This window comes from Oryzias latipes, chromosome 6 (assembly GCF_002234675.1).
Source record: "Oryzias latipes chromosome 6, ASM223467v1".
In the NCBI taxonomy this organism is placed as follows: domain Eukaryota; kingdom Metazoa; phylum Chordata; class Actinopteri; order Beloniformes; family Adrianichthyidae; genus Oryzias; species Oryzias latipes.
The window spans coordinates 8,895,667-8,919,460 of NC_019864.2; the positions used below are offsets into that span (position 1 = coordinate 8,895,667).

Sequence of the window (23,794 nt, forward strand, 5' to 3'; positions counted from 1 at the left end):
GTGGTGGGGTTATGGTATGGGCAGGCATACTGTATGTAATGGGCGAAGAACACAGTTCTTGCATGGCCAGCATACTCACTGGACATGTCACCCATTGAGGATGTTTGGGATGCTCTGGATCAGCGTATACGACAGCGTATTCCAGTTCCTGCCAATGTCCAGCAACTTCGCACAGCCATTGAAGAAGAGTGGACCAACATTCCACAGGCCACAATAGACACCCTGATCAACTCTATGCGAAGGAGATGTGTCGCACTTCATGAGGCAAATGGTGGTCACACCAGATCCAGACTGGTTGTCTGAGTCTCCTGACCCCCTCAATAAAATAAAACTGAGGATTTCTGAGTGGATTTTTCTTGTGGCCAGTCTAAGGCACACCTGTGCAATAATCATGCTGTCTAATCAGCATCTTGATATGGCACACCTGTGAGGTGGGATGGATTGTCGTGGCAAAGGAGAAGTGCTAACTATCACAGATTTAGACAGATTTGTGAACAGAGAACTGGTTATTTTGTGTATGTGGAAAATGTTTCACATCTTTGAGTTCATACCATAAAAAATGGGAGCAATAACAAAAGTGTTGCATTTATATTTTTTGGTCAGTGTACATATATAAATATATGTATTTATATGCATATATATATATATATGCATATATATATATATGCATATATATATATGCATATATATATATGCATATATATATATATATATATGCATATATATATATATATACACACACACACACATATCTATATATATATATGTATACATATATTTATATATGTACACTGACCAAAAAATATAAATGCAATATACAATATAAATATGTATATATTGTAGAACAATATCTTTGACGACCTGTGATGGCACCTTATGAGATAAAAAAAAGGAATTCAAACCTAATGCAATCCTTTAAAACTGTTGAATAATATTTCATTAAAAACTCACTAATGAATAGTTTTTTTGTTTTAAACATGTTCTTGTGGCATTTTTCTGTTAAAGGAGGACATATATAAAAAAAATTAAACTCAACTCTTTCTGAGTATTCCTTTACCATGTGAATCAGGAGCAGATGAAAAATGCCACAAACTCCCAGCTCCGCTCCATTCCGATGCATCCACTTGCAGACAAACAGATGGCACAGATAATTGGAGGTTGGGCTTATGAGGGGCTGTAAGACAGCGGGGGAAGAGTGCAAACAGAGAGATCTCAGTTCTGGGTGATGGGAAGGGGGGAGTCTATGGTCCTGCCTACATCTCTGGGGCAAATTTCTAATGAACTCCGGCTGATCTGGAGAAACTTTCAGAGTAAACAAAGGCAAAAAAACGGCATCATTGAAAGATCACTGGGAACGTTTTCATAATAGATGTATGTACTGAAATATTGATTTCAGTGGAGGATGTTTGGTTTTGTTATTTTGGCATCATCTTTTATTGCTTTACCGATGCCTATAATTCTTCCCATAAACAGTCTGAACAGTGCAAAAGAAGCTAAATAAATGAACATTTTTATTAAAAGTCTCTTTTCATGTGGTTTTTAGAATAAATTGGGAAAAACTGACAAAATCATTAAACAACTACTTGGAGCAACAATCTTTCTTACCAACTCCCAGCTTTATCTTTATTATTGCATACCCAATAATGTTCCTTAAACACGTACAAATGAACGTTCAGCATTTCAATTTAAAGGACAGATGGATGAAATGTTACAAGTACTGAAGACATGACAGTGAAATGTGAAGAAATGAAATTTAAACAGATTGTACTCGCAAAAAAACTATAAGAAATGAAGAGCAGGTTTGCTCTTCCAAGCACACAACAAAAAACAAAACAGTAAAAATAAAATGGTTTGCAGTAAGACTCCATCATTGTTGCACAACTGAAGTGGTCATGTGTTAGCCATGTTCTAACAGGATAAAGGAGTGCTCACAAACATCACATTGTCGTGTTTTCTCACAGAAAGCTCAGCCACACACTTCAGACATGTGAACCCCTACAGACTGAATAAAAGGCTTCAAAAGAACAGGATCCACATCTGGATTCAACTTTCAATGGTTCTTAGTCATAACTAGAACTGCATTAAGACTCAGATTTGAAGTTCCTACTTCTAAATAAAATACGTCTCTTTATATAAAGGCAACGCTACGGTGGAAATTCTAAATGGAGAACATGTTCACACTGGGAGTGCATCGCTCAAAAATAAAAACTCACATCAATAACTGTATGACAGGAAGTGTTTCTCTTAAGGACAGTTTTTCTCTAGTCGGCATATTGTTGACCCACATCCATGAAAATTGTAGTCTTGGAGTTTTTAACATGTATTTTCTCGTAGTGGGGAGGAAAATTAAGCTTAAAATGCATTTCTGAGTGTTTCGTTATTCAAATCGTGGATCGGGAGCGATAACAAAAAAGATTGTTTTTGTGATGCAGAGACTATGGTGGGCGGGGCACACGCTCCCTGCTCCGCCATGGGGGGAGGGAGGGGATGGGGTTAGTCATGCCCACAACTCAGGAGAATTTCTAATGAACTATTACCGCAGTAGAAACAACACAGGTGTCTTGATTTAGGCTAAAATGGCATAATCATAACTATCACCATAAATCAAAAGATGATTGGAGTGGAAGTTTCAGCAGTTTGAAGTGTTTGTGTCAGGCGGTGATCTGAAGCGCAGAGTTGTTAGTTTGGCTGTGGAAATGTGCACAAAGAAATGAAAGCGTAGTTAAAGGCACGGCTTAAAGAAGATCTGCAGGCGACGGGAAGAGTGGAGACGGCAGAACTCTTTGGAAGTAGTGAGGATGGCTTCAGCACCGCGGCCAGGGCACGGAGCTCCTTCTGCTCCAGCGTCTGTGAGGCCGGGCCGGCAGTCAGAGACGTCAGGCAGGATTCAAACGGGTCCCTGCTGACCCATTCAAGTCAAGGAACCTTGGGAAGAAGGAGCCTGATGGAGGAGGAACAGTCCTGCGAATAGCAGCTGCAGGAGAGACTGACAGCAGATTCGGTTTTCCAGCCACCATTTCCAGACAGTCTTCAGAAAGCCTGTTGGATCTTTAACTCTGAGTAAACCAGACCTTCTGCTGAGATGGCATCCCCAAGTCCTACTGTCCGCAGGGGGTGTTTGCAGACGAGCACCGGTGTGAAGTGAAAGGTCACGTTTCCTCGCCGCCACACAGCGACGGGCTCCGTGGGGTCCAACGACAGCTTCTCCCTGGGCTCGGAGTGAGAGCTGTAAAACTCCAGCGGCGCCTTCAGCTCCACCTTGCTGGGGTCCACAGCCTGAAGGCCACAGGCCTGGCTGCTGGCCACCCGCGCCCCGGCCATCACCGCAGCCGCCTGGTTCCCCCAGTACCCGTCCACCATGGCCAGGATGTGGTAGGCCAGAGTATGGAAGTGGATGCGAGTCAGCTCGCTCTCGGACGACGGCTCGACGCGGCCGTGGCGCTCCAGGATCCAGAGGAGGATGTCGCTGACCCGACCCACTTCTGGGACGCCTGTCCAGGCTGGCAGCGCGGCATGAGGGCCCCCTCCAGCCTGAGAGAGGAAGAGCAGCTCCTGTTCGTTCAGACCGATGGAGCTGACAATGGGCATGACCTGCTAACAGGAACAGCACAGAGAGAAGGAAAGAAACTTTAATTAAATCCACAGAACTCCTTCGGGATCAGAGGATTTTGAGCACATTCAATCTTTTTCAGCGTCAAAGTTTTCATTACTCCTGCTTCCCACATTTACCTCCTGCATGATGCTGTTCATGAAGTCTTTGTCCGTCATGCTGGCCAGCTCCAGGTGGATGGGAATGTCTTTAGGAATGTCAGCTAAAGCCATGACAGCCTTCAAGTACAGGAAACAAACAAATGATTCATTTTATAATTAAGGATTACAGTGTTGCAGCATTTATGGCCAGAGTAGCATTCTAAAAACACCTAGTGAAAGGTGGAATCCACAAAGTAGAATTTCGGATGGTTTAGTTCAGTAAAACTCCTCACTACACACTTTAGGCACTTAGACGTGAACATTTTCAAACTTTTCTCTCTAGTTTAAACCTTCATAGAAAATAAGTCCAGTATATAAAATGAAAACAAAGATCTGATCGTGATTGAAGATTGATGTAGAATCTGCAAACTGAACACATTCTGTACAGGAGACAAAAGGAGGTTGATTGACGAGGTCTACAGCCAATCAGGATACAGAACACAACGCACCGTTAAAGACAGCACGCAAAGATGTACTAAAAAAATGTGCAAGACTGCAAAAGATGAACTGCGATGAGGGAACACTGCAACAGGAAATGTTTGGAGATAATCAGGTTGGATTACTGATCTGTAGTAAACTAGTCTGAAAAACAGACCCCAGAAATAAATCTGTTTCTGTTAGATTTACATTTAGGTGGTTTCTTTTTTCCAGAATGGACCTGAAAGCCGACCCCAGCGTTTGATTGACAGGTGACAGTGAAACCCTCCGCTCTCAAACAGCCATTCTGGATGGGATTGAACTGTCAACCACATCTGTCCCTTCAGTTCCCTCATCTTCAGGAAGGTCAAGGTTGGCTGACAAGATGAATGAGATTTCATCAGGAAAACATCCGAAAAAATCCAAACTTGAAGCCACCAGCAAAGCAGAGGATTCAGTTGAACATTGGAGATGTTGCTGGTGAGACCGGAATGACATGCTTTCTGACATACCATAAGTGCTCAACCGTTTATGCGATCAGCGTCAATCAGATGGTTCTGATGTCGAGAAAAGGGACTTTCTAGAACGGCTTTGCACCGTTTGTGAAGTAACAGCACAAAACCGCTTTCCTGCACTTTAGAATCTGCTGCAAGATTTCAAGATTCAATAATACAAGTTTGAAAACAGATTTGTGTTTGAGTTGAAAGATTTTTACAGAGCAAGATGAAACTAAAGTTGAGTTTAAAGCAGAAGTTACATCAAAAATGTATTTTCTAAACAAATATAACTGTTTTTGAAATGGAAATTAAAAAAAGAAAAGTCCAGGGAATTTGTAATGGTAAATGGCGTATACTTATCTAGCGCTTTTCTACATTCTTCAAGGCCCAAAGAGCTTTACAGTAACAGACCCATTCACAAATTTACACACTGGCGGCAGCTCCGCTGCCGAAAACTGGCGCCAACCTCCCACCAGAGGCAAGGTGGGGTTCAGTGTCTTGCCCAAGGACACTTCAACTCATGGACGTGCAAGGCGAGAATCGAACCTGCAATTTTACGCTCAAGGGTCGACCGCCCTGCCGCTGCAGCACGGCCGCCCCCGTAAAGATTACAGATGAAGGTCTGAAAGAAACCGACTTTAATCCTTGTCCAGAAGCCAAACAGATTACTCCTGTGTCCTTACGGGACATCTTTAAGCTTCCCTAAAGCTTGTTAAGAGTCCTTCATGTACTTGTAGTTACTATAAAGTCTGGTAAACTGTTGTATAATGAAAAACTGTTATTAGGCTCTTAGCTTTACCTACTAAACGTGTTTGGCGGAACCTGCAGCCTGTAGGAACCGCAAAGCTCAACTGCGAATCACAGATTAGAAGACTAGGTTCTTTAAAGCTCTGACCTGCTTGAGTCTGCCGTCCCACAGCTCCCTGCCCCGACCCTCCATCATGTGGAGGCCGGACAGGACCACCAGCTCCGGCTGGAACTCCTCCAGACTGGCCACAAACGTCTCCAGCGAGCTCATCCCTCCGTTGGACACATCATGGGAGAAGATGAAGCGGTTGGCTTGCGGTGCCTGAGTCGAGCCCCAGCGTTCGCCTTGAAAGAGAAGATGAAGCCGTCAGGAACCCCCCTCTGTGGCAGAGCTTTGAGCGGAGAAAGCCTCTACCCCCTCTTCACCTGCTTTGTACTCCAGGATGAGGTGAAACTCATCTATCTCCTGGAGAGACTCCGGCGGGACGTGGATCTGCTCGTCTAGAAGCTCGTGGAGTTTAGGACCGATAGGCCCACACAACAGAACCTGAGGAAAGAGAAATGTGTTTTAAAAATCCTGTTCGTTCCTGCAGACATCTGGAGAAAGAAGGGAAGACCATGTTCATGTTCAAAACACTGACTTTAAAATGGTTAAAGGATGCAAACATAAATACTCAGGTGTACCATCAAGTCTGGGTAGGTGGCAAACTTCTGACCCATCAGAGCTGCGTTTCCTCCCACGTACAGCTGGAACCAAATGAAGGAAAGCTTTAAAAACAAAGCCTAAAAAGAAATGATGTAAGGTGAGAAGGACGTGTGGGGGGTGGCCTTGCCTTCGCACCAGGGTACTCTGCAGCTGCACGTGCGATCTGCTGAAAGACCTCTTCATCGCTGAAAAAGCGCTCGGCGGCCGCCCCGCGCTCCATGAAATGGATGAAGGCCTCCTTCAGGTCCTCTTTGGAGTGCAGCACCTCGTGGTCGCGGCCAGCACCGGGATCCACGGCCAGAGCCTGCAGCAGCCCCACGCCGGAGACCACCACATCCACACAGGCATTCACCCTGAACCAGACAAACGGCAGCTCTGCTTTAGCTCCTGCCCTGAGAGGAACCAGCTGCAGAGAGCGGTCCGCATAAACCACTTTCAGGACCGAATCTGCAAGAACCAGTCTGAAGTCACAAGGATTTGAGGCTTTTCTTCACTATAAAAACACTGTCAAGAAGCTCTGACATCAGTTCTGATGTTAACAATCTGATTGATCGTTTTAGTGATCACTGTGTCACAATCCTAGATCAGGTGGCTCCTGTCAAATCCAATTTATCAAAGAAAAAAGTGTGTCCCTGGATAAATGAAGCCATCCAAAATTTAAAGAGACAGTGTCGTCGAACTGAGCGTCTTTTAAAATCCACCAATCTCATGGTCCACAGGCTGCATCTTAGGGATCTCTTGTCCTCATACAACGAGATGGTGAAAGATGCCAGATCCAACTACTTTCGCCAGCTAATATCCTCAAATAAGAAGAGCCCAAAAGTTTTGTTTGACACGATAAATTCTATTGTTGGTCCTGCAGCCCCAGTACCCCCTGTGTTCTGCAAAGCCGACTCCAATGAATTTCTCAAGTTCTTTGCAAATAAGACTAAGAAGATCAAAGAGCAGCTCCCACCTCCTTGTTGTGATGATGGTGTTGTGGTGGAGCCTGTTTCCCACAAATGGTCTACTTTTAGGCCTGTCACTCTGGAGGACATATCTGCTCTGTTGACCAAGTTGAAACCTTCTACTTGTCCATCTGATGTCATTCCTTCCAAACTCTTCTTAAAGGTGTTTGAGACCATCGGCCAAAGTGTCACTGAAATGATAAACCTTTCACTTTCCACTGGTATTTTTCCAAACGCATTCAAACATGCCATAGTGGAGCCTCTGCTGAAAAAGTCTAATCTGGACCCATCAGTCTTCCAGAATTATAGACCCATCTCAAAGCTTCCATTTATATCAAAGATTCTGGAAAAGGTGGTAGCTGAACAATTGTCAGAGATCTTGGATAAAAGGAGCATCTATGTCACTTTTCAGTCAGGTTTTCGTAAACATCACTCCACAGAGACAGCCCTGCTGAAGGTGTCCAGTGATATCTTGATGTCTGCTGATTCTGGCAGACACACGGTCCTTGTCTTACTAGATCTTTCAGCAGCCTTTGACACGGTTGACCACCAGATCTTATTGGACAGATTGAGGGACCTGATTGGTTTGTCAGGGTCAGTTCTCCACTGGTTTTCCTCTTACTTATCCGGTCGGAATTTCAGTGTCATGGCCAACCACAAAATGTCTCAGTCAGTAGACTTACTGTGTGGGGTTCCCCAGGGCTCTGTTCTAGGCCCTGTTCTGTTTCTCCTATACATGATCCCTCTTGGAAAGATCATTCAGGATTTCAGTGATGTTTCCTACCATCTCTTTGCTGATGATATCCAGCTATATTGCTCTTTTAAGCCCTCCGAGACACACAAGCTGGATTCTCTGATGAACTGCTTGATGCAGATAAAACAATGGCTCTGTAAAAACTCTCTGCAACTAAACTCAGAGAAAACAGAAACCTTAGTTGTTGCCCCTGATGATGCTATACCAGGGATTAAGCAGCACTTGGGTTCTCTTGGCCAGGATGTCAAACCCAGCCTTAGAAATTTAGGTGTCATTTTTGACAAAGATATGTCGCTGGAGCAGCACTCCAAGCAGTCGATCAGGAACTGTTTCTTCCAGTTGAGGAACATTTCTAAGCTACGGAAGATGGTGTCATATGAAGATCTAGAACTTCTTATTCATGCCTTTGTTTCTACACGGCTAGACTACTGTAACAGTCTGTTTTCCTGTCTGAATAAGAAGGAGCTGTCTCGCCTGCAGCTGATCCAGAACTCTGCTGCGAGGATCTTGACTCGCACCAAGAGAAGAGATCACATCTCCCCGATCCTCAAAGCTCTTCATTGGCTCCCGGTTGCTTACCGCTACCAATACAAAATTCTAGTTTTGACTTTTAGGGCCCTTCATTCCCAAGCTCCTCCATATGTTTGTGATCTGATCGCCCCTTACAGACCATCTCGTGCACTGAGGTCTGCAGATCAGAACCTGTTGATGGTCCCTCGCAAACGGTTCCGAACTAGAGGAGACAGATCCTTCCAGGCTGTTGCTCCCAAACTCTGGAATGAACTTCCATTGTCGCTACGTTCCCTGGACTCTGTGAATTCTTTTAAAAGTCAACTAAAAACTTTTTATTTTTGCAAAGCATTTTAACTGAAGCTACTTTTATTGGGCTTGAGATGATTGTTTTACATGGTTTATGCTTTTTATATTTTATGTTTTTATATGTGTATGTATACATATTTTAACCTGTGAAGCACCTTGTGACCTTTGTCTGCGAAAGGTGCTATACAAATAAAATTTACTTACTTACTTACTTACTTACTACCGCTGGCTTACAGCCCCTCACACCCCCAAGCAAACAATAATAGTACAACTAAAATGGTGAGCAATATTACAGCCATCCAGCCGTACAGTTTTGATCTAGATTCCAGCTCGGATGAGGAAACAAGGGCTTACATGGATCTTGAATCCCCCCCCCCCCCCCCCCCCCCCCCCCATTCTAAAGCTCGCTTTGAAGTGCAGCAGATTGTCTAGAGACCATGTCTACATGCATTGAGCTGCTGCCATGTGATTGGCTGATTAGACATTTGCTTTAACGAGCAGTCGGACAGGTGTGCCTAAAAAAGTAGCCTGTGAATCGATCTGTAGTCCCATCGTGAGCAAAAATGCAAAGAGGACCAAAAACAGGATTTTAATCAGAGTGGGTCTTTAGAGGTTCTTTTAATGATTCTTGGCTAAAGCAGAGTAACAGGAGAAACCGTAAGAAGATATGAAGAGGATTTTTCAATCTGACTATGCGGTTGATTACTATTATACACTGAAAAACAGTCAGGTCAGGTGGGCCATTCACTTTGTTTTGGAATCTATTAGAAAATGACATTTTCTTGCTGGTTTTTGCTGCTCATGGAATGAAAACGGAGAATAATCAGTTTATGGAGTTTAGGGATAAAGCAACAAAATCAAAAAATAAAAAATGGACATAAGAGCAGCCTGAAGCTACGTTTACGCCCCCCTCCGCAACGCGCAGTCAAGTGGCCTCTTCCAATGACAAGTCTACGTAAACTAGGGTTGGGCGATGTCCCTTAAATTGGCCGTTGACGATGTTTGCTGTCAACCATCGGGATGGACGATGACATCGTCGGGGGGGGGTGTTTACATTTTTCGTTCTTATATAACTGCTATTCGTTTTTTTGCTTTTTTCATTTTATTTCCCAACTAATGACTAATCCGCAATGATCCAGTATAAACTGAGGGAAGTGACTTTAACAAAAAAAGTAACAAACAAAATAGAAAAGAAGTAGTCCGCTCCCGCACTTCACTAGTGAAGTGGACCGGCGGAGCGCGGACTTACAGCTTTGTGTTTGAGGGGAAGGGGGGGGGGGGGGGGTGCTTTGCTACATGAGCGGTATATCTGGGAGATTTAAGACTGCGATCCGTCCCGCAGCTCTAGGGGTACTACCTACCGAACTCAGAACCGGGTCTAAAAGTGTGTGTGTGAGCACAGCTCGGATCGTCAGCACACACAGGGGTTTGAGCTTCAAAGCAGAAATGTCGCTCAGTCCTTAGAAAACATTCAAACAATCACGCGGATTTGTGTTTCCAGTCGTGTCCCGACTAAATAAAGGCTGATGTTATTCTTACATGTTTACGTGCAGCCAGCAAGCAGAACCACCCAAAGCTAATGTTGTTAGCCCTTGTTAGCATACTGCTAATCCTGGCTTCGTTCAGAAAAAGCACTGACCACACGGATTAAAATTCAAATGATGAGCGAACAGGTGTTTCATAATAACCGTAACATTATTAAAAGCACGTTTAGAAGATCATCTTGTATTTTACCGAGCTGACATGTCAATGTATATAGCCGCTCGGCGCTGTTTAACATTGTTTTGTATTGAATTGTTACATTCAATAAAGTTTGAAAAAAAAAGCCGCTCGGCGGAATTTATATTCTTCCGGTTTTCAAACCCTACTGCGCATGTGCGAATGATTTATTCCGACGGAAAGTGTGACCTTAGTGAACGTTTTTATATTCTGAAAACATTTTTCTGGGCCCATCTACACGGTTGGATTCTAATCCGACCATTGATCCCATCAAGATATTTTGTACATGTAACCGCGGCTTATGGTGTCGACGCGCAACGTGGCGGGGGCGTGGCATCACGATGGTGGTCTCTCCATCGGGATGTCAGTCACCCATCACGATGGACGATATCATCGTCCATCGGCACAACCCTAACGTAAACATGCATACGTGAGCATTTTGGGCTTCCATGGTCAAAACTCTCACGTTCACACACGTTCATATGCACATTTTCACAACCATTTTCAGGCTCTATGCATAAAACGTGCAGCTATTGAATACACTTTGAATCAGGGACTCTGATTTGGAAGTGATGTATAGAGGACGTCCCTTTTAATTCACAGAAGTGCCAACAGTTTAAAAATTGATTATGAAGCAGAAATGAATACTTTTGGTTGTAGAAAATAAAGAAGTCCCTCCCTGCTCTTCCAGTGTCAACACCATGGGCTTAATGTGTTTTGCACATTCTTGAACGTGCCTAAAATGCTTTTGCATTGTCTTTTTTGCAGCTCTGTAATTAGGTCACCCTACTCAGTAAGGCTGCATCAAACTACTTTCCCTAAATTTCCTTCTCATTCAGATGCAACTAATCCCTCCAGTGAGCCATTCTTCAGGTACAACCAATCCTGACCTGTCACCTGAGGATCCAGGAGCACTACGGACCCCAGACTCCGAACGGGATCACGGCAGATCCACACGAGGCACCTCGGCTCTGTGACTCACCCCACTGCCACTTTGCTCCACTGGCGGGACGGTAAGGTGATGAGAGCCTCCCAGGCAGCAGAGATGGCGTGCTCCAGGCCGTTTCCCGGTGAAGCCTGGTTGAAGTACTGCAGGACCCGCTCCGGCAGCTCCGGGCTGCCACTGTAAAAGTAGCCCACAGCTAAGGCCAGCAGGACGGCCGCTGACGCCTTCCTCCACATGGCGCTCCCACACACGTCTGCAACAAAGAGGCAAGTGTCCCTTTAACAAAGACGCTTTAAAGCTGCCAGGACTCCTGCTCTGTGTGCAGCTGGAACAACAATTCCTTTACTAGCAACAAAAATACCATAAAAACAATCATACATAATAATCCTTTCTACATTTAAACAGGTTCATCAGTCTTCTTACTTTTGTTGTGGGTGGACAACAATAAATTGTTAATTTCTATAATTCAAATGTCATTATAATAAATTGAAGCTCAATTAAAAATGATATTCCACTTGGATCATTTCCACCTGCATCAAAGCTGTTTCAATGAAACCCTCAATCCAAGTGACTAGCAATAGCTTTAAGATAAAAACATTTTTAAATAAGACACTTTTTATATATTTATTTTAGTATTTCAGAAAAAAATGGAAAATTGAAATTTTGTTTAAATTTCTTAAAGTAATAATAGTACTACAAGTATTGCTACTATGTAGTCGTTTTTGGTTGCTCCTAAAAGATGAAAACTAAGCTAGCTAAACTTCAAAAAACAAAACCACAACAAGCAGCTTTTCTGCTGCAAATCAATGAAGGCTGCTCTTGAGCAGCGCCAGAATGGCTGCGTTCATGGGCAGTAGGTAATTGTAGTTTTTTTGTCCACTTCCAGTGAGTCAAATGTAAGAACACCTCCTGTCCTTGTAAGTTGAAGTCATGCTGAGGCGGGTTCTCCCGGGTAAAGTTCTTGCTAACGTGGACAGTCGTTAGCTAACGAGCTAGCAAAGCTAATCTGACAGCAGCGCGCGGCTTTGGTCAGCCCGGCTTATACAACCAATGAAAGAACACACACTACTTAAACGTTTAGTCTGCTCCTTGGTTGCGTTCATTATTTTCAAATAAATAACTTGTTGGTGTTGCGCAGACGTACCGGTAAAGTGCAGGGTTTATATCCAGGAAGGAGATCCGGTTATCTGGTGATTTACAGGGGCATCTACGCGGTGGACGGCTGCAGCGGAAGGTGAGCTACCTGAGAAAATGGCACGCGGCACCATGGACTAATGCGAGCGAAGCAGCATCTGAAGGAGCGCCGACTGAGAATCAAAAGGGGCGGCTGCAGACAGAGAGCTCTCTGCAGCGGCTTCCGCTCAGCGAGCTGCGCATGCGCCCTACAACAACAAATCACGTTTTTCATTAACTTTGCGTTAAAACCACCGACATAACCGAAATACTATACCACTTCTTATTTTTAAACTTGCTAATATTTTTGTTTTCAGTTTCTATATTGTTATTTAACTTTTTTTTAAGTTTGTGTTTTACTGCAAAATACTTGCAAATATTTAAAACCTTGTTTTTAGACATTCATGATGGTTGATTAGGTTTTAAGTTGTTTTACGTAATCTTTGCTCTTCACCTTTCCAAGCTTTTCTCACATTCAGCCCAGTTTTTTTTGTCTCATTAAGAAACTTATTAAAACGAGTCGAAATCTTTTTGCTCCATACATTTGACTATAGAAAAACGCGATTTAGGACTAAAAAAAACCTCAAAATGTTTAAATTTTAAGGATGTCATTTGAAAGTTAGATTTTGTGAGGATTTTCTCAAATGTCAAACTTGTACTAAGACGGTTTTCTCATTTTGTTCCGAGTCGTTGGCATTTATAACAAAATGAACTACAAATATGCACACAAGAACTAAAAAAATACACACCATTTACTTAGAAATGGCAAAAAATATGATTTTTTCAGCCGTATACCATTTAATCTGAAGTAATTCTAACAGTTTCCCTTTTTAGCCTATTTTTCCTTTTGTAAATGCTTGTGTGAAACTCTTGGTTTCTAGATTTTCAAATGTTTTTAAGATTTTTTAATAAGTAAAAATGACTTTCTGCGTGGACAGATAATTTTATTATGGCCTACTGTTTTTGTTTTTACATAAGAGTTCTTTTCCTTATTATTAGGCTAACTCTTCATGCAATATGTGAAATGTTAAAGTGAAATGTTGAAGTGTAATATCCAGATGTTCATGTATTCCAACTAATATGTATAGTTTTTTGTTTAAGATTTTTGGGTTATACAAAAAGCTTACATGTTCATTTAAAACATTCATCGCAATTTTAGTACAAAATTTCTCACAAAAAAATGGTAATAACATGTATTTAGCAAAGCAAAGACTTTACAGACGACTCCTTTATATCATACACAATGGACTAATGTTTATTAGAAAAACATTTTATAACAGATACACAATGGTTTCACTGGAATGTGCACAGTTTAAAAGTACAACTTCTATACTAGTGAGTAAATCTGAAAGAAATCTGCTATAAATACAACAACTGCAACAATATCCTGGTGATGGTCTGCAGTTACACCAAACCTCTGCATTCAAAAACTTTCTTTGGTGTCAGCTGTCTGTGTGCCGTATTGTGCGCTGGTTTGTGCTTTTCTTCAGGCCTCTACAGGAGTGCTGAGATCAGGTGTGGCGAGGGCAGAGGCGGTGAAGCTGACCCGGACATCCCGCGGGTAAAATCCCTGGAGAACCCCATTTGCAACAATATCAGGGAGGCCTGGAAGACGGGAGTGTTAGTGCAAAAGAAATTCGGTAAAGAAAAGATGAACCCATTTATTTTGGCTTCATTGCCGGGTTACAGTTTTGGAAATTGGTATGTTAAAAGCTGCAAACTCACTCTTACCTGACAAGCCAGTGGATAGATAAGGATCCTTAAAGAATCTTAACACTGGCTGGTTTAAATAATGACAGCTAAGAGAAAAAAGCAAAATTAGATCAAAACATTGATTAAATAGTTTTACAATATGTATCCTAGTAGACCGTACTTTAAAGACTCACTCTGCTAACATTTTTTAACATATTCTTGTAATATTTATCTGATGGAGGACTTGGACAAATAAAATAAAGCTTAAAATTGCATGTCTGAGTATTCCTTTATTCCATTCATTATGAAACGGGACCTAACGAAAAAATGTCGTTGGAAAAAAGACCTTATTAGAAAATACGCTGGACGAGCCACAAGCTCCCTGCTCCACTCCATTCCAATGTGGACAAAAAGATCCATGTGCGTCTTTGTTTTCCTCGTCAAAGCTGGTATCTGGATCTAAACGGTACGACTGGAAAGCTCTGACATTGCTCGCCATTTTTGTTAGGCAGGGGGTGTGAGGGCTGTAAGCTAGCGCAGTGGTTCCCAAACTTTTTCTGCAGGGCCCCCCTTTCTGAAGATTAGAATATTTTCGAGCCCCCCCACACTGACACAAACATACAAATCCTTTGTGTCTAAACTCCACCGCGCCCCCCCTGCAATACCTCCAGTGGTTCCCCCCAGTTTGGGAACCACTGGGCTAGCGTGAGTGACAGAAAAAAAGGGGGCACCTTCCACAAGTCAGTGATGAATTTTTGATGAATTCCTGCAGCTCTGCAGAAACTATGTCCTAGAAAATGACACGTTTTTGGATTTCGGCTAAAAACTGCAAAATTATAACTAAAACGCCACTGGGAACACTTTTGTCTTCTTCCTCTTTCGGCTTCTCCCATCAGGGAACAAGTTGCATGGTATATTTGGCAATGTTTTACGCCGGATGCCCTTCCTGACGCAACCTTCTCAAACCGGGCTTGGAACCGGCACAAAGGTAGAGAAGGGAACAGGGAGCAGCCCGGAGTCGAACCCTGGTTTCACGGACGGACGGCGCTGCAAACCAGCACGAGCTAAACCAGCTCCCCACTGGGAACACTTTTGTAATAAATCAAAACATGGTCGGAGAGGGACCCTGAACCATTTCAGTAAATTTGTTTGAGGTTTTTACAGATTTATTACTGTTTTAAAATAAAAAGTAAAATGATTTTATGCAAAGTGTGTCTAAAATCACCAAAAGAAGACAGAAGAGGTCTGGCGCTTCTTTCTAGAGCAGTTCTGAAGCTGAGGAGCAGCCTACTAACATGTATTATTTATACAAGTTAAACTCTTCAACCATGCATCATTTGTTAAGCATCGTTAAGGCGCCGTGAACGCAAGCGTCCACAAAAAGCCCTTTCACTGCATTCCACATGTGTTCTGGACGACTGACCAGAACACCGGTCTGTCCTGTGCTGCAGTATTACATAAGAAATGCGTTATATGCAAAAGCTTTGCTGCTTAAAACACTTACATTTTTATTTTTACCACTACACTCATTTCATTTATCCCAAATGTTCCCATTTACAACTTAGAAACCACACAGAGAAGGAAAAGGACTTGGAAGTTCCAGGGCAACAGACATGCATCACTGCTGGAAGGCTGAATTACAACATGACAAACAAACCACCGACATATCAGTGACGGAGGCTAAAAATGGCAAACTGTACGAGAAGTTCGGAAGAATCTGCTGAAGCGGTACCGCGATCAAATTTGCCTCTGTGGACAAATATCAAAGGGGCTCTGACTTTCATGGCTGTCCTAGATTACACGCCTCACTGCAATAATAACCGGGTCGATGAGAGTTTACACCCAAGGCAGCGTTATGACCTTAACCCAAATAACCTGAATCAGACACTGCAGTAAAAGCAGAATTTATTGGAATAAGGTTTTATTTCTGGATTCAACGTATTTTGGTAAAGGAAAGGGGAATACATCTATTTTGAGTTTTGTAGCATGTTAACACCTTAATCACAATTAATATTAGAAGAGGCAGAGAAAACTTTTTCTGAGTTTTTATCCCTTTCCAATATATGACAGCTGAAACATTAGCCTCTCCGGTTTGTATGATTCACCTCTACTCTACACTTGACCCACTGACCTATTTTTTGACCTGAATAGTCCCACATGTAGGATTAATTAAAAAAAAAATACAAAAACACCTTTTTCATGCACTTATTTCTTAACTAATAGTTTTCTAATTTCCAAAATCAACTATTTTCAAGTATAAATTGTAAAAAAAAATGTATTCAATACAGAAATGTACAAATAATGTTCAGCTGTGTTGCAGCACCACTGATGTGTTTTAGTTTATTTATTTAAAAGCATATTCTGAATAAAACAGTTTGCTGCATAAGTTTTCAAATGATGGAGGATTTGAAAACACGGGTAAAGTTCTTACTTGTCGTCTTGGCTGTCCAGTTCATCCAGGGATCTGAAAACAGAGCAGGCACATCAAAACACACACAACTCCAAAATACAGGACAATCAACCAGTTTGTGCATATTTCCACTACACAACTATGAGCTGTGATATATAGTAGGTCAGAGATACTGCAATGACCGCCTCACATGGCTCTTGGTGTTGCTGCATTGGACCTTAATGCAAAAGTGAAGGCTCTTAATTTAGCAGCATGGGCAGGAGGTCGGGGTGCAGCCTTAGGAGGACTCACTCAAAGCTGCTGTGTCTGTTTCCTGTGTGGTAGTGTTTCAAGTGGAGGAAGTCCAGCAAAGCCTGCGGCACATCTTCATTTTGATAGATGACCTCCTGAGAAAAATAAATATATTAAAAAAAAAAACATTGATCAAGTTTCAATAACAAACGATTTTACAGTCCAGAGCTCAATGATCATTTAGAGATCACTGATCACCTCAAATAAAGTTCAAAATAAAGGATAAACAATTACCAAAGAGCACCCAAATCTAGAAACAATAAATACAGTCTGATAGGATCAAATATGTTAATGAAACCAGCTGTGAGAACAAATGCTTGACTTCACTGTACAGAGGTTCAGATATGAATGAGCTGCAGAGAAGACATTAAAAATCATCAATCCATTACAAAAAGGCAAAGCAATTATAAAGGGCGGTATAATAAATAAATAACATGAGTCATGCATTTGTATTTTTAAAACATTTGATCATAATTGATTGTTTTTAGTGTATGTGCCGTTCTCTTGTGTTGTCTGTATAAATGTAATTTGAACTGAATTGAAAAAAAGGGCTTGGATTCCATTAGTAGTTAACCTTCATCCAAAAACAAAAAATCTGTATGGAATAAGTAAAAAAAAATTCCAAAGATGCCCCCCCCCCCATTATTTTGCTCCATAAAAGTGAAATTATTCCCACAGGCGTGTTTCTTAGAAAAGATTTTTAATTTAGAAGAATCAAACCACAGATGGAAATCAACAATTTTGGATTTCAGAGAGTTAAAGAAAATTGCTAAGTTAAATGTTGGACACTTGCATCAGTCTGGATCAGGGGGGCCCAAATCCAGGCCTGGAGGGCCGGCCTCCTGCTGCTTTTCCAGAAACCCTTCCTTATTTGCTGCCGATTACCTGGATCAGGTGTGTTTAGCCTAAAAAGAGCTTCAATGGTTGGTTGGAAAACGTGTAGGACACCGAGGCGCCCCTTGAAGCGCCCGCCCCTGGTCTAGATTGTTGTCATCCATAAGGTGATGTTTCAGCCATTTACACTTGTTTTTGCTTTAGATTAGAACTTGGTTTCTTTGTTTTTCTTTTTTTTCTTGTTGCTTTGTGGCCACTATTTCAATGGTGGTGCTGTGGAGTCCATAAAGCATACAGGTCAGGCTGCACAGGTGGTTTATGGGTAACAGCAGGTCACAGAGTTTCACCGCTTGGTAACATTAACATGCTGTTATTACTTTTTTTTAACTTTTGTAACTTAACGCAGTGTTTTTCAACCTTTTTTGAGCCACGGCACACTTTAACCTTGACAGAAATCCCGCGGCACACCAGCATCCCAAAAAAAAAAGAAGAAGCAGAAACTCGTAGTCTGTTTTGATCTACAGCACCCCCCCCCCCCCCCCCCGGCAATCTGACGTGCATTTTTGTGATAATTGTGGCAGAAAAAGCAGGAAGTTGCAGATGTTTTTTCTAAAAGATGTAATAAAAGTTAAGTTACATACAAACTGTATGTTCGTTGTGGTTTCAATCCGTGTAACAAGGGCGACTCATTGTACGCTGAGGCGCTGTCCCTGTAAGCCAATGCATCATGGGAGATGTAGTGTGAATACTGCGAGAAAACGGCAGAAAGACTTGCGTCTCTGAGCTTCATGGTTTTGTTCACTTGTTCCACGGTCTGATACCGGATTCTGTGGAAAGCTACACTGCTAAAGACGAGCTTTAGCTGGTGTTTTTGTTGGAAATGAGTGAGTTATGAGCTAAATTGGAACAAGGAAGTGAAGACTTTTAACATTTCTGATTGGTCAGACTGATGACATGTGATTAAGCCTTCAAGAATGATTGGTGGAGTCGTGGAGACAGTAAAAGCTGCGGGATTTTTCAGAAAACAGTTATAGCTGCAGGTAAATCGCGGTGCCGTCATTCTTATCAAAATGTCTTTAATAGAATCAATTAAACACAAAGAAAAAAGTATTTTATGATCTTTCATATTCCTAACTACTCAGTGTTTTATCAGGACCTGTTTGGATGAACAAAGAGCTGATTTCCTGGAGATGGTTAATGTTTTTAGATCAGTTAATGAGGGCAATTTTCCACGGCACACTTGACCATCTCCCACAGCACACTGGTTGAAAAACACTGACTTAACGTAATAAACCCCACCTTGAATTCTGTACCGCTGATCATCATCAACTTCAACAGATGGAAAACAAATCCAAACAAATTCCTGTTTCTCCAGGACAGTGATTGACCGCCTCAGTCTCCACCCGTATGACAAGGGGTGACTACAAGTATGACTGGATAGAGAGTGCAAAGCTAGCTAAACATGTGTTAAAAACTGCAGTAATGATCAAAGTGTCAATGTAAATGAGACAATAAACAACAAGTAGTTTGGACCGTCTTGGTTTCATCACAATGCATCAGTGAGTGCGTGAAAAAAACTCCTGCAGGTCATAACTGGTCACTTTTCAAGAATTTTGGGGAGATTTAGGAGGAATAGACCATGTAGAGCCTTTACGATAGAACTAACTAGAACATAAACTTCAACTTTCACTTTTCTTAATGAAAATTCACAAATAAGAGACAATGTTAGTGGTTACAGACTTGAGCTATGAACAACAACAACAAAAAACTGAACTGTTGCTAAGAGATCCAAAGTCCTCTTTTCACTTAAAGTAGGCCTGCACAATATACCGCAAATTTATCGTTATCGCGACATCAAGCTGTGCAATATGCATACCGCAAAAGACGGCAAAAATCGCAATAAATGTTTACCTTAAATGTGCTAAAACAAACTCATGGCAGCTTGAAATATTGAACAAATGAAATAAATCCTTTTATGCATTTAACCAATCAGAAGGACCCGTTTATGTTTTTGATCAATCAGATGAGCTCTTTTATGTTTGATGTTTGCCTCCTACGTCGACGAGGGTCATTTGGAGTATAATTTTTAAACTGTTGCAGTGAAATGGAAATGATGTTTTTTTTTTTTTTTGCTATTTATTTATATACCGCAATTTATATTGTTATCGCAATATTAATTACCAATATCGCATATCGCGAGTTTTCCTCATATCGTGCAGCCCTAACTTAAAGTAAACTGTTTTTTTGGGGGGAATCAAAGTCTGAGAGCCTAGAAGAGTAAGGCACAGAATAAAGTTGGTCTGCAGTCATTTGAGGAGAAATGCATTGTCCCTGTGTTTCTCCAGTGTACTATATCAGAGCAGCATGTATCAGCATCAGTAGATGCAGCCTCTGGTTTGTAGGTCGTTTCATTGGACCACCTTTAAAAAAAAAAACTAAAAACAGAAAAAGGCTGGCATCAATTACCAGCAGGAGTTGGCACCAGTCTATGAGTGGAGCCAAGGACAAAAGGCAGATAACCCATCTGATGTGCTGCATGTTGGCCCTGAAGCTACGTTCACCCCCTCAGCAACAGGCGTCCAAACAGCCATTTCAATGCAAAGTCCGTCAACACGCACGATCCAGGCTTCTGCGTTCAAAACTGTCGCGTTTACGAGAGAGCAAGGCACAATTGTAAGAATTTTTTCAGGCTCCCACACTGTATTTACATTTTTGGGAGGCTAAACATCCCTGCATTAAAATGTTCTTTTTTAGGAAACACTATTTTTTTTTTTAAATCCTATGTTTAACACTTGTAATATATTTTTGTATCTTTATGAACCAAGCTGTAGAAAATGGTCAATTCTGTTGATGAAATTCTAAAATTCTAAGACAAGCCTGTTTCTCAGGATTCTGTCCTTAAATTGGATCTTCCATTTGCCCCCCCAAAAAAAGTAGAACAGTGCTGTAGAATGACCTGGATGACTGAGAATCTTCAAACCCTAACATTTGTTTGTGCTTCCGGAGATATCAAACTCATGAGGAAGGGGAGCCTGTCATGATGTGTGAGCAATAGTTGATCTAAAAGTGAGAAATGAGACCCACGGTAAGAGGATCAGATGTATGATCTGCATGACAACTGATCAGCCAATGAGAAGCATCGATTGGGTGGTGCGAAGGAGGTTACCTGCACGTAAACTTGTAGTTCCTGTCGCCTCTGCTCCATAGGTTTGGTCCTCAAATGAGGGTTCCTTTTGCTTGGAAAATCAGGAGTATTGATAATTTTCTTGAGCTGCAAAGACCACAAACATCTATGCCTGAACTTCAAAAAACGACTTTTGAAAACTTTTTTTTTTGCACTCCAGTAATACCTACTTTTTTGTGAAGAGACTGGAAATCGCCGTTTCTTCGGAGCACATAATGTTTCCTCTCATTAAACAAAACTTCAACTCGGAAAAGCTGCACACAAAAAAAACGTCTAATGAGGCATTTTTAAAAATACATTTAACATTTAACCGCTAAAAGTTAGTTACATTTTTTAGAACATAAAAAGCAGTATGACTATATCTTTTATCTAAAACCAAAAAAAAAATATTAATAACAGGAAACATGTTCCCTGAGATTCATTTTCTGTTGGTGATTTGACATGTAGGGTGTAATGACACCAGGGGTCCAGCAGGAGGAGGTACTGAGCTTCAGACGATAGAGGGTTTCAAGTCAAACATGGACATCACAGAAGTGTGTTGGTAACACTTTCACTGGTTAAAATGTAACAGAAGAAGGAATTTTTCAGCCGGCTGATTTTTCTTGTTGTAGATAAAATGGAGTGGATTCTCCAGACCGAAAACACTTTCTGAAATTGTGACAGGTGGACATTAATGCCTCACATATTAACAAAACCACTGAGCTCTGAATCCACAACACTTCTCACTCCAGTTCATTTTTATCGGCTGTGTGTAAAAAAAATTTGGGCTTCCTGGTGTTCACAGAGACTTAAATCGATTCACCAAAAAATATCATTAATTTAACCTGGTGTTCTGCTGTACTGTAGTAAAATGATTGGCTTATTGTTCAAAACTTGACTTGGTCTACCTTTAATCATGCAGATGTCGTGACTCTTCTCTCATTTTTTCTATATGCAATGACCAAGAGATTTAAATGACAGTTCTTTGTTTTAATCTTCCTGGAAATTTAGTTTTCAGGCGCATTTGTTAGCAGCATTACATTACAAGAACATGTTTAAAAAAACACCAGAAACACAAATTTAATCAGAGCTGGTCTGTAACCCTTGTGATATCCTAGGCACTTTAACATTGGGAGTTGGGTCATCTAGACCCACTAGACAGTGCGCTGAACCTTTTTTCTTCAATGATTTGTGATCTTCACTGGTGTCCATGGATTACATGAAATCTTTCCACCTTTGTCATGGTAGGGAGAACACGTCAATGTAAGGATAGGGTCATGGGTGGGGTCATAGGATAGCACAAGGGTTAAGATGACTTCAATATCACCTCATTTCTGACTAAAAAATAAAAGCAAAAACTTTGTTTGTACTCGAATATTAAAGATTTTTGATAAGAAAAGTCTTCTTTTATTACTCATTCAAAGAACTATGAGTTTCCTACCAAACAAAAATGAAACAAGTGAAAGTACCATTTTTCTGCATGACTACTCCACTCAATGAACCAGATAGTTTAGACTTTCCCTTTTGGAGAAGCCATGCGTGGCCTAATGACATGATCTTTTCCTGTTCGTTCTTTCAGAATTCCTGCTTCAAACAAGAAAACAAATAAGCAGATGTCACTTCTGTGTAGTGTTACCCTGAATGTAATTTGAATGTTTTAAAGACAAAAAAACTGTAAATAGAAATATGCACAACATAAGGTGTTGTAAAAAGGGGCGGGATCAAGATTTGTCTTCCACCCACTCCTTTTCAAGCAATCTGTTTTGTTTCATTTAAACTCTTGTGTTTATTTTCATTTTGAGTTTGAAATAAAAAATAATAATAGTAATAAAAAATATTCCTGCTTGACACACACTCCCAGAGGCCATGAAGGAGAACCGCAGGACAGCTGAATCCAAAAACAGTCAAGCAGCAAATACCTGCCTGTCTGTCTGCCTGCACCCAAGGGAGACTTGCATGGGCCAGAGAGGAAGAGACTAACAAAGCATGAGAAGCCTTTCATGTTTATGAAAATCAACTACATGGAAGTAAAAGTGGTAAAAAATAAAATAGAAATTTGTTTCAAATGTATTTTTCTTCCATTAACTTTTGTTTATGTTTGCTTTCATTTGAACACGGTGGTTTCTGTTCACTAAGCTCACCTGAGAGCTGCCAAACCCTCTCCGTCACTGCCGCCACCGCCACGTTTAACAACAGAACAGGGCAGGTAAGGCGCTCACCTGGGCGCGCGGCGCTCCAGAGTAAGCGCGCGCGTTTTGCCTCTCCCTCGCCTTTGAGGTCTCACCTTTCTGCTCTTGCCGGACTCGTCCACCTCCTTCTCCAGCGACGGGATCGACACTTTAATCATGGGGGGGCTTGCTGCCTCGGAGAGGTCCCTTCCGCCGCGGAGGTTCTGGATCTCTGGGAGTATCACTTTTTTTCCGGTCAGGTTAGCGTGCGCTCCTCCTCATTCTCCTCCTCCGCTCCTCCTCAGTCTCCTCCTCAGTCTCCTCCTCCTCCTCATTATTGCGGATCTCAGGCAGGACATCGAAAGGTGCAGTAGGCGGTGGTGCCCATAGAAAATGTTCATTGGGGGGAAAATTAAAGATTTAGGGTGACATTTAACTTTACTCTGCTTTAACCAAACTAAGAGAGCTTTCACTCTGAAAAGGAAGGACATTTATCTCAAATTTAATGTTATTTATTTCACAATAAGTCTTGTTTCGAAAGATCTTCAACTGAAAATGTGTTAGATCTGTTTTAACAACTTAGAAAAGCAAAACTATTTAGAAAACATTCAAGATCCATCCATCCATCCATCCATCCATCCATCCATCCATCCATCCATCCATCCATCCATCCATCCATCCATCCATCTTCTTCTACTCATCTGGGACTGGGTGGCGGGGGCAGCAGTCTAAGCAAAGATGCCCAGACTTTCCTCTCCTTT

At 41.6% G+C, this 23,794-nt stretch overlaps 2 protein-coding genes across 3 annotated transcripts; both read right to left on the bottom strand.

Annotated features, from left to right (window-relative positions):
* Positions 1 to 1,597: 1,597 nt before the first annotated feature.
* adpgk (ADP dependent glucokinase) lies at positions 1,598 to 12,676 on the bottom strand. Of its 2 annotated transcripts, none has more exons than XM_011475832.3 (8): positions 12,447 to 12,676; positions 11,339 to 11,555; positions 6,245 to 6,470; positions 6,096 to 6,158; positions 5,838 to 5,958; positions 5,560 to 5,756; positions 3,730 to 3,828; positions 1,598 to 3,591 (listed from the first exon to the last, which is right to left on the bottom strand). In XM_011475832.3, the coding sequence occupies exons 2-8, from the start codon at positions 11,536 to 11,538 to the stop codon at positions 3,031 to 3,033; spliced, it is 1,467 nt and encodes a 488-aa protein (XP_011474134.1). In that variant the 5' UTR covers positions 11,539 to 11,555; positions 12,447 to 12,676; the 3' UTR covers positions 1,598 to 3,030. The 2 variants fall into 2 exon arrangements, with proteins under 2 accessions (XP_011474134.1, XP_004069514.1); XM_004069466.4 differs by having other exon boundaries at positions 1,598 to 3,594.
* A 1,027-nt stretch (positions 12,677 to 13,703) lies between these two features.
* On the bottom strand, positions 13,704 to 23,286 carry LOC101160315 (sorting nexin-24). The gene is made up of 7 exons (XM_023955621.1): positions 23,150 to 23,286; positions 21,057 to 21,140; positions 20,869 to 20,973; positions 16,869 to 16,963; positions 16,599 to 16,631; positions 14,207 to 14,274; positions 13,704 to 14,080 (listed from the first exon to the last, which is right to left on the bottom strand). Exons 1-7 carry the CDS (start codon positions 23,210 to 23,212, stop codon positions 13,962 to 13,964), a joined length of 567 nt encoding a protein of 188 aa, XP_023811389.1. The 5' UTR covers positions 23,213 to 23,286; the 3' UTR covers positions 13,704 to 13,961.
* Positions 23,287 to 23,794: the final 508 nt, after the last annotated feature.

Excerpts from the sequence above, each read along its gene's own strand:
- adpgk (XM_004069466.4), bottom strand. The coding sequence starts at position 11,538 with ATGTGGAGGAAGGCGTCAGCGGCCGTCCTGCTGGCCTTAGCTGTGGGC. Across the intron at positions 6,159-6,244 it reads CAGAGTACCCTGGTGCGAAG|CTGTACGTGGGAGGAAACGC; the intron begins GCAAGGCCACCC and ends ATTTGGTTCCAG. Across the intron at positions 5,959-6,095 it reads CCACCTACCCAGACTTGATG|GTTCTGTTGTGTGGGCCTAT; the intron begins GTACACCTGAGT and ends CTCTTTCCTCAG.
- LOC101160315 (XM_023955621.1), bottom strand. The coding sequence starts at position 23,212 with ATGATTAAAGTGTCGATCCCGTCGCTGGAGAAGGAGGTGGACGAGTCC. Across the intron at positions 16,964-20,868 it reads AACTACAAGTTTACGTGCAG|GAGGTCATCTATCAAAATGA; the intron begins GTAACCTCCTTC and ends TATTTTTCTCAG. Across the intron at positions 16,632-16,868 it reads AACAGACACAGCAGCTTTGA|ATCCCTGGATGAACTGGACA; the intron begins GTGAGTCCTCCT and ends CTCTGTTTTCAG.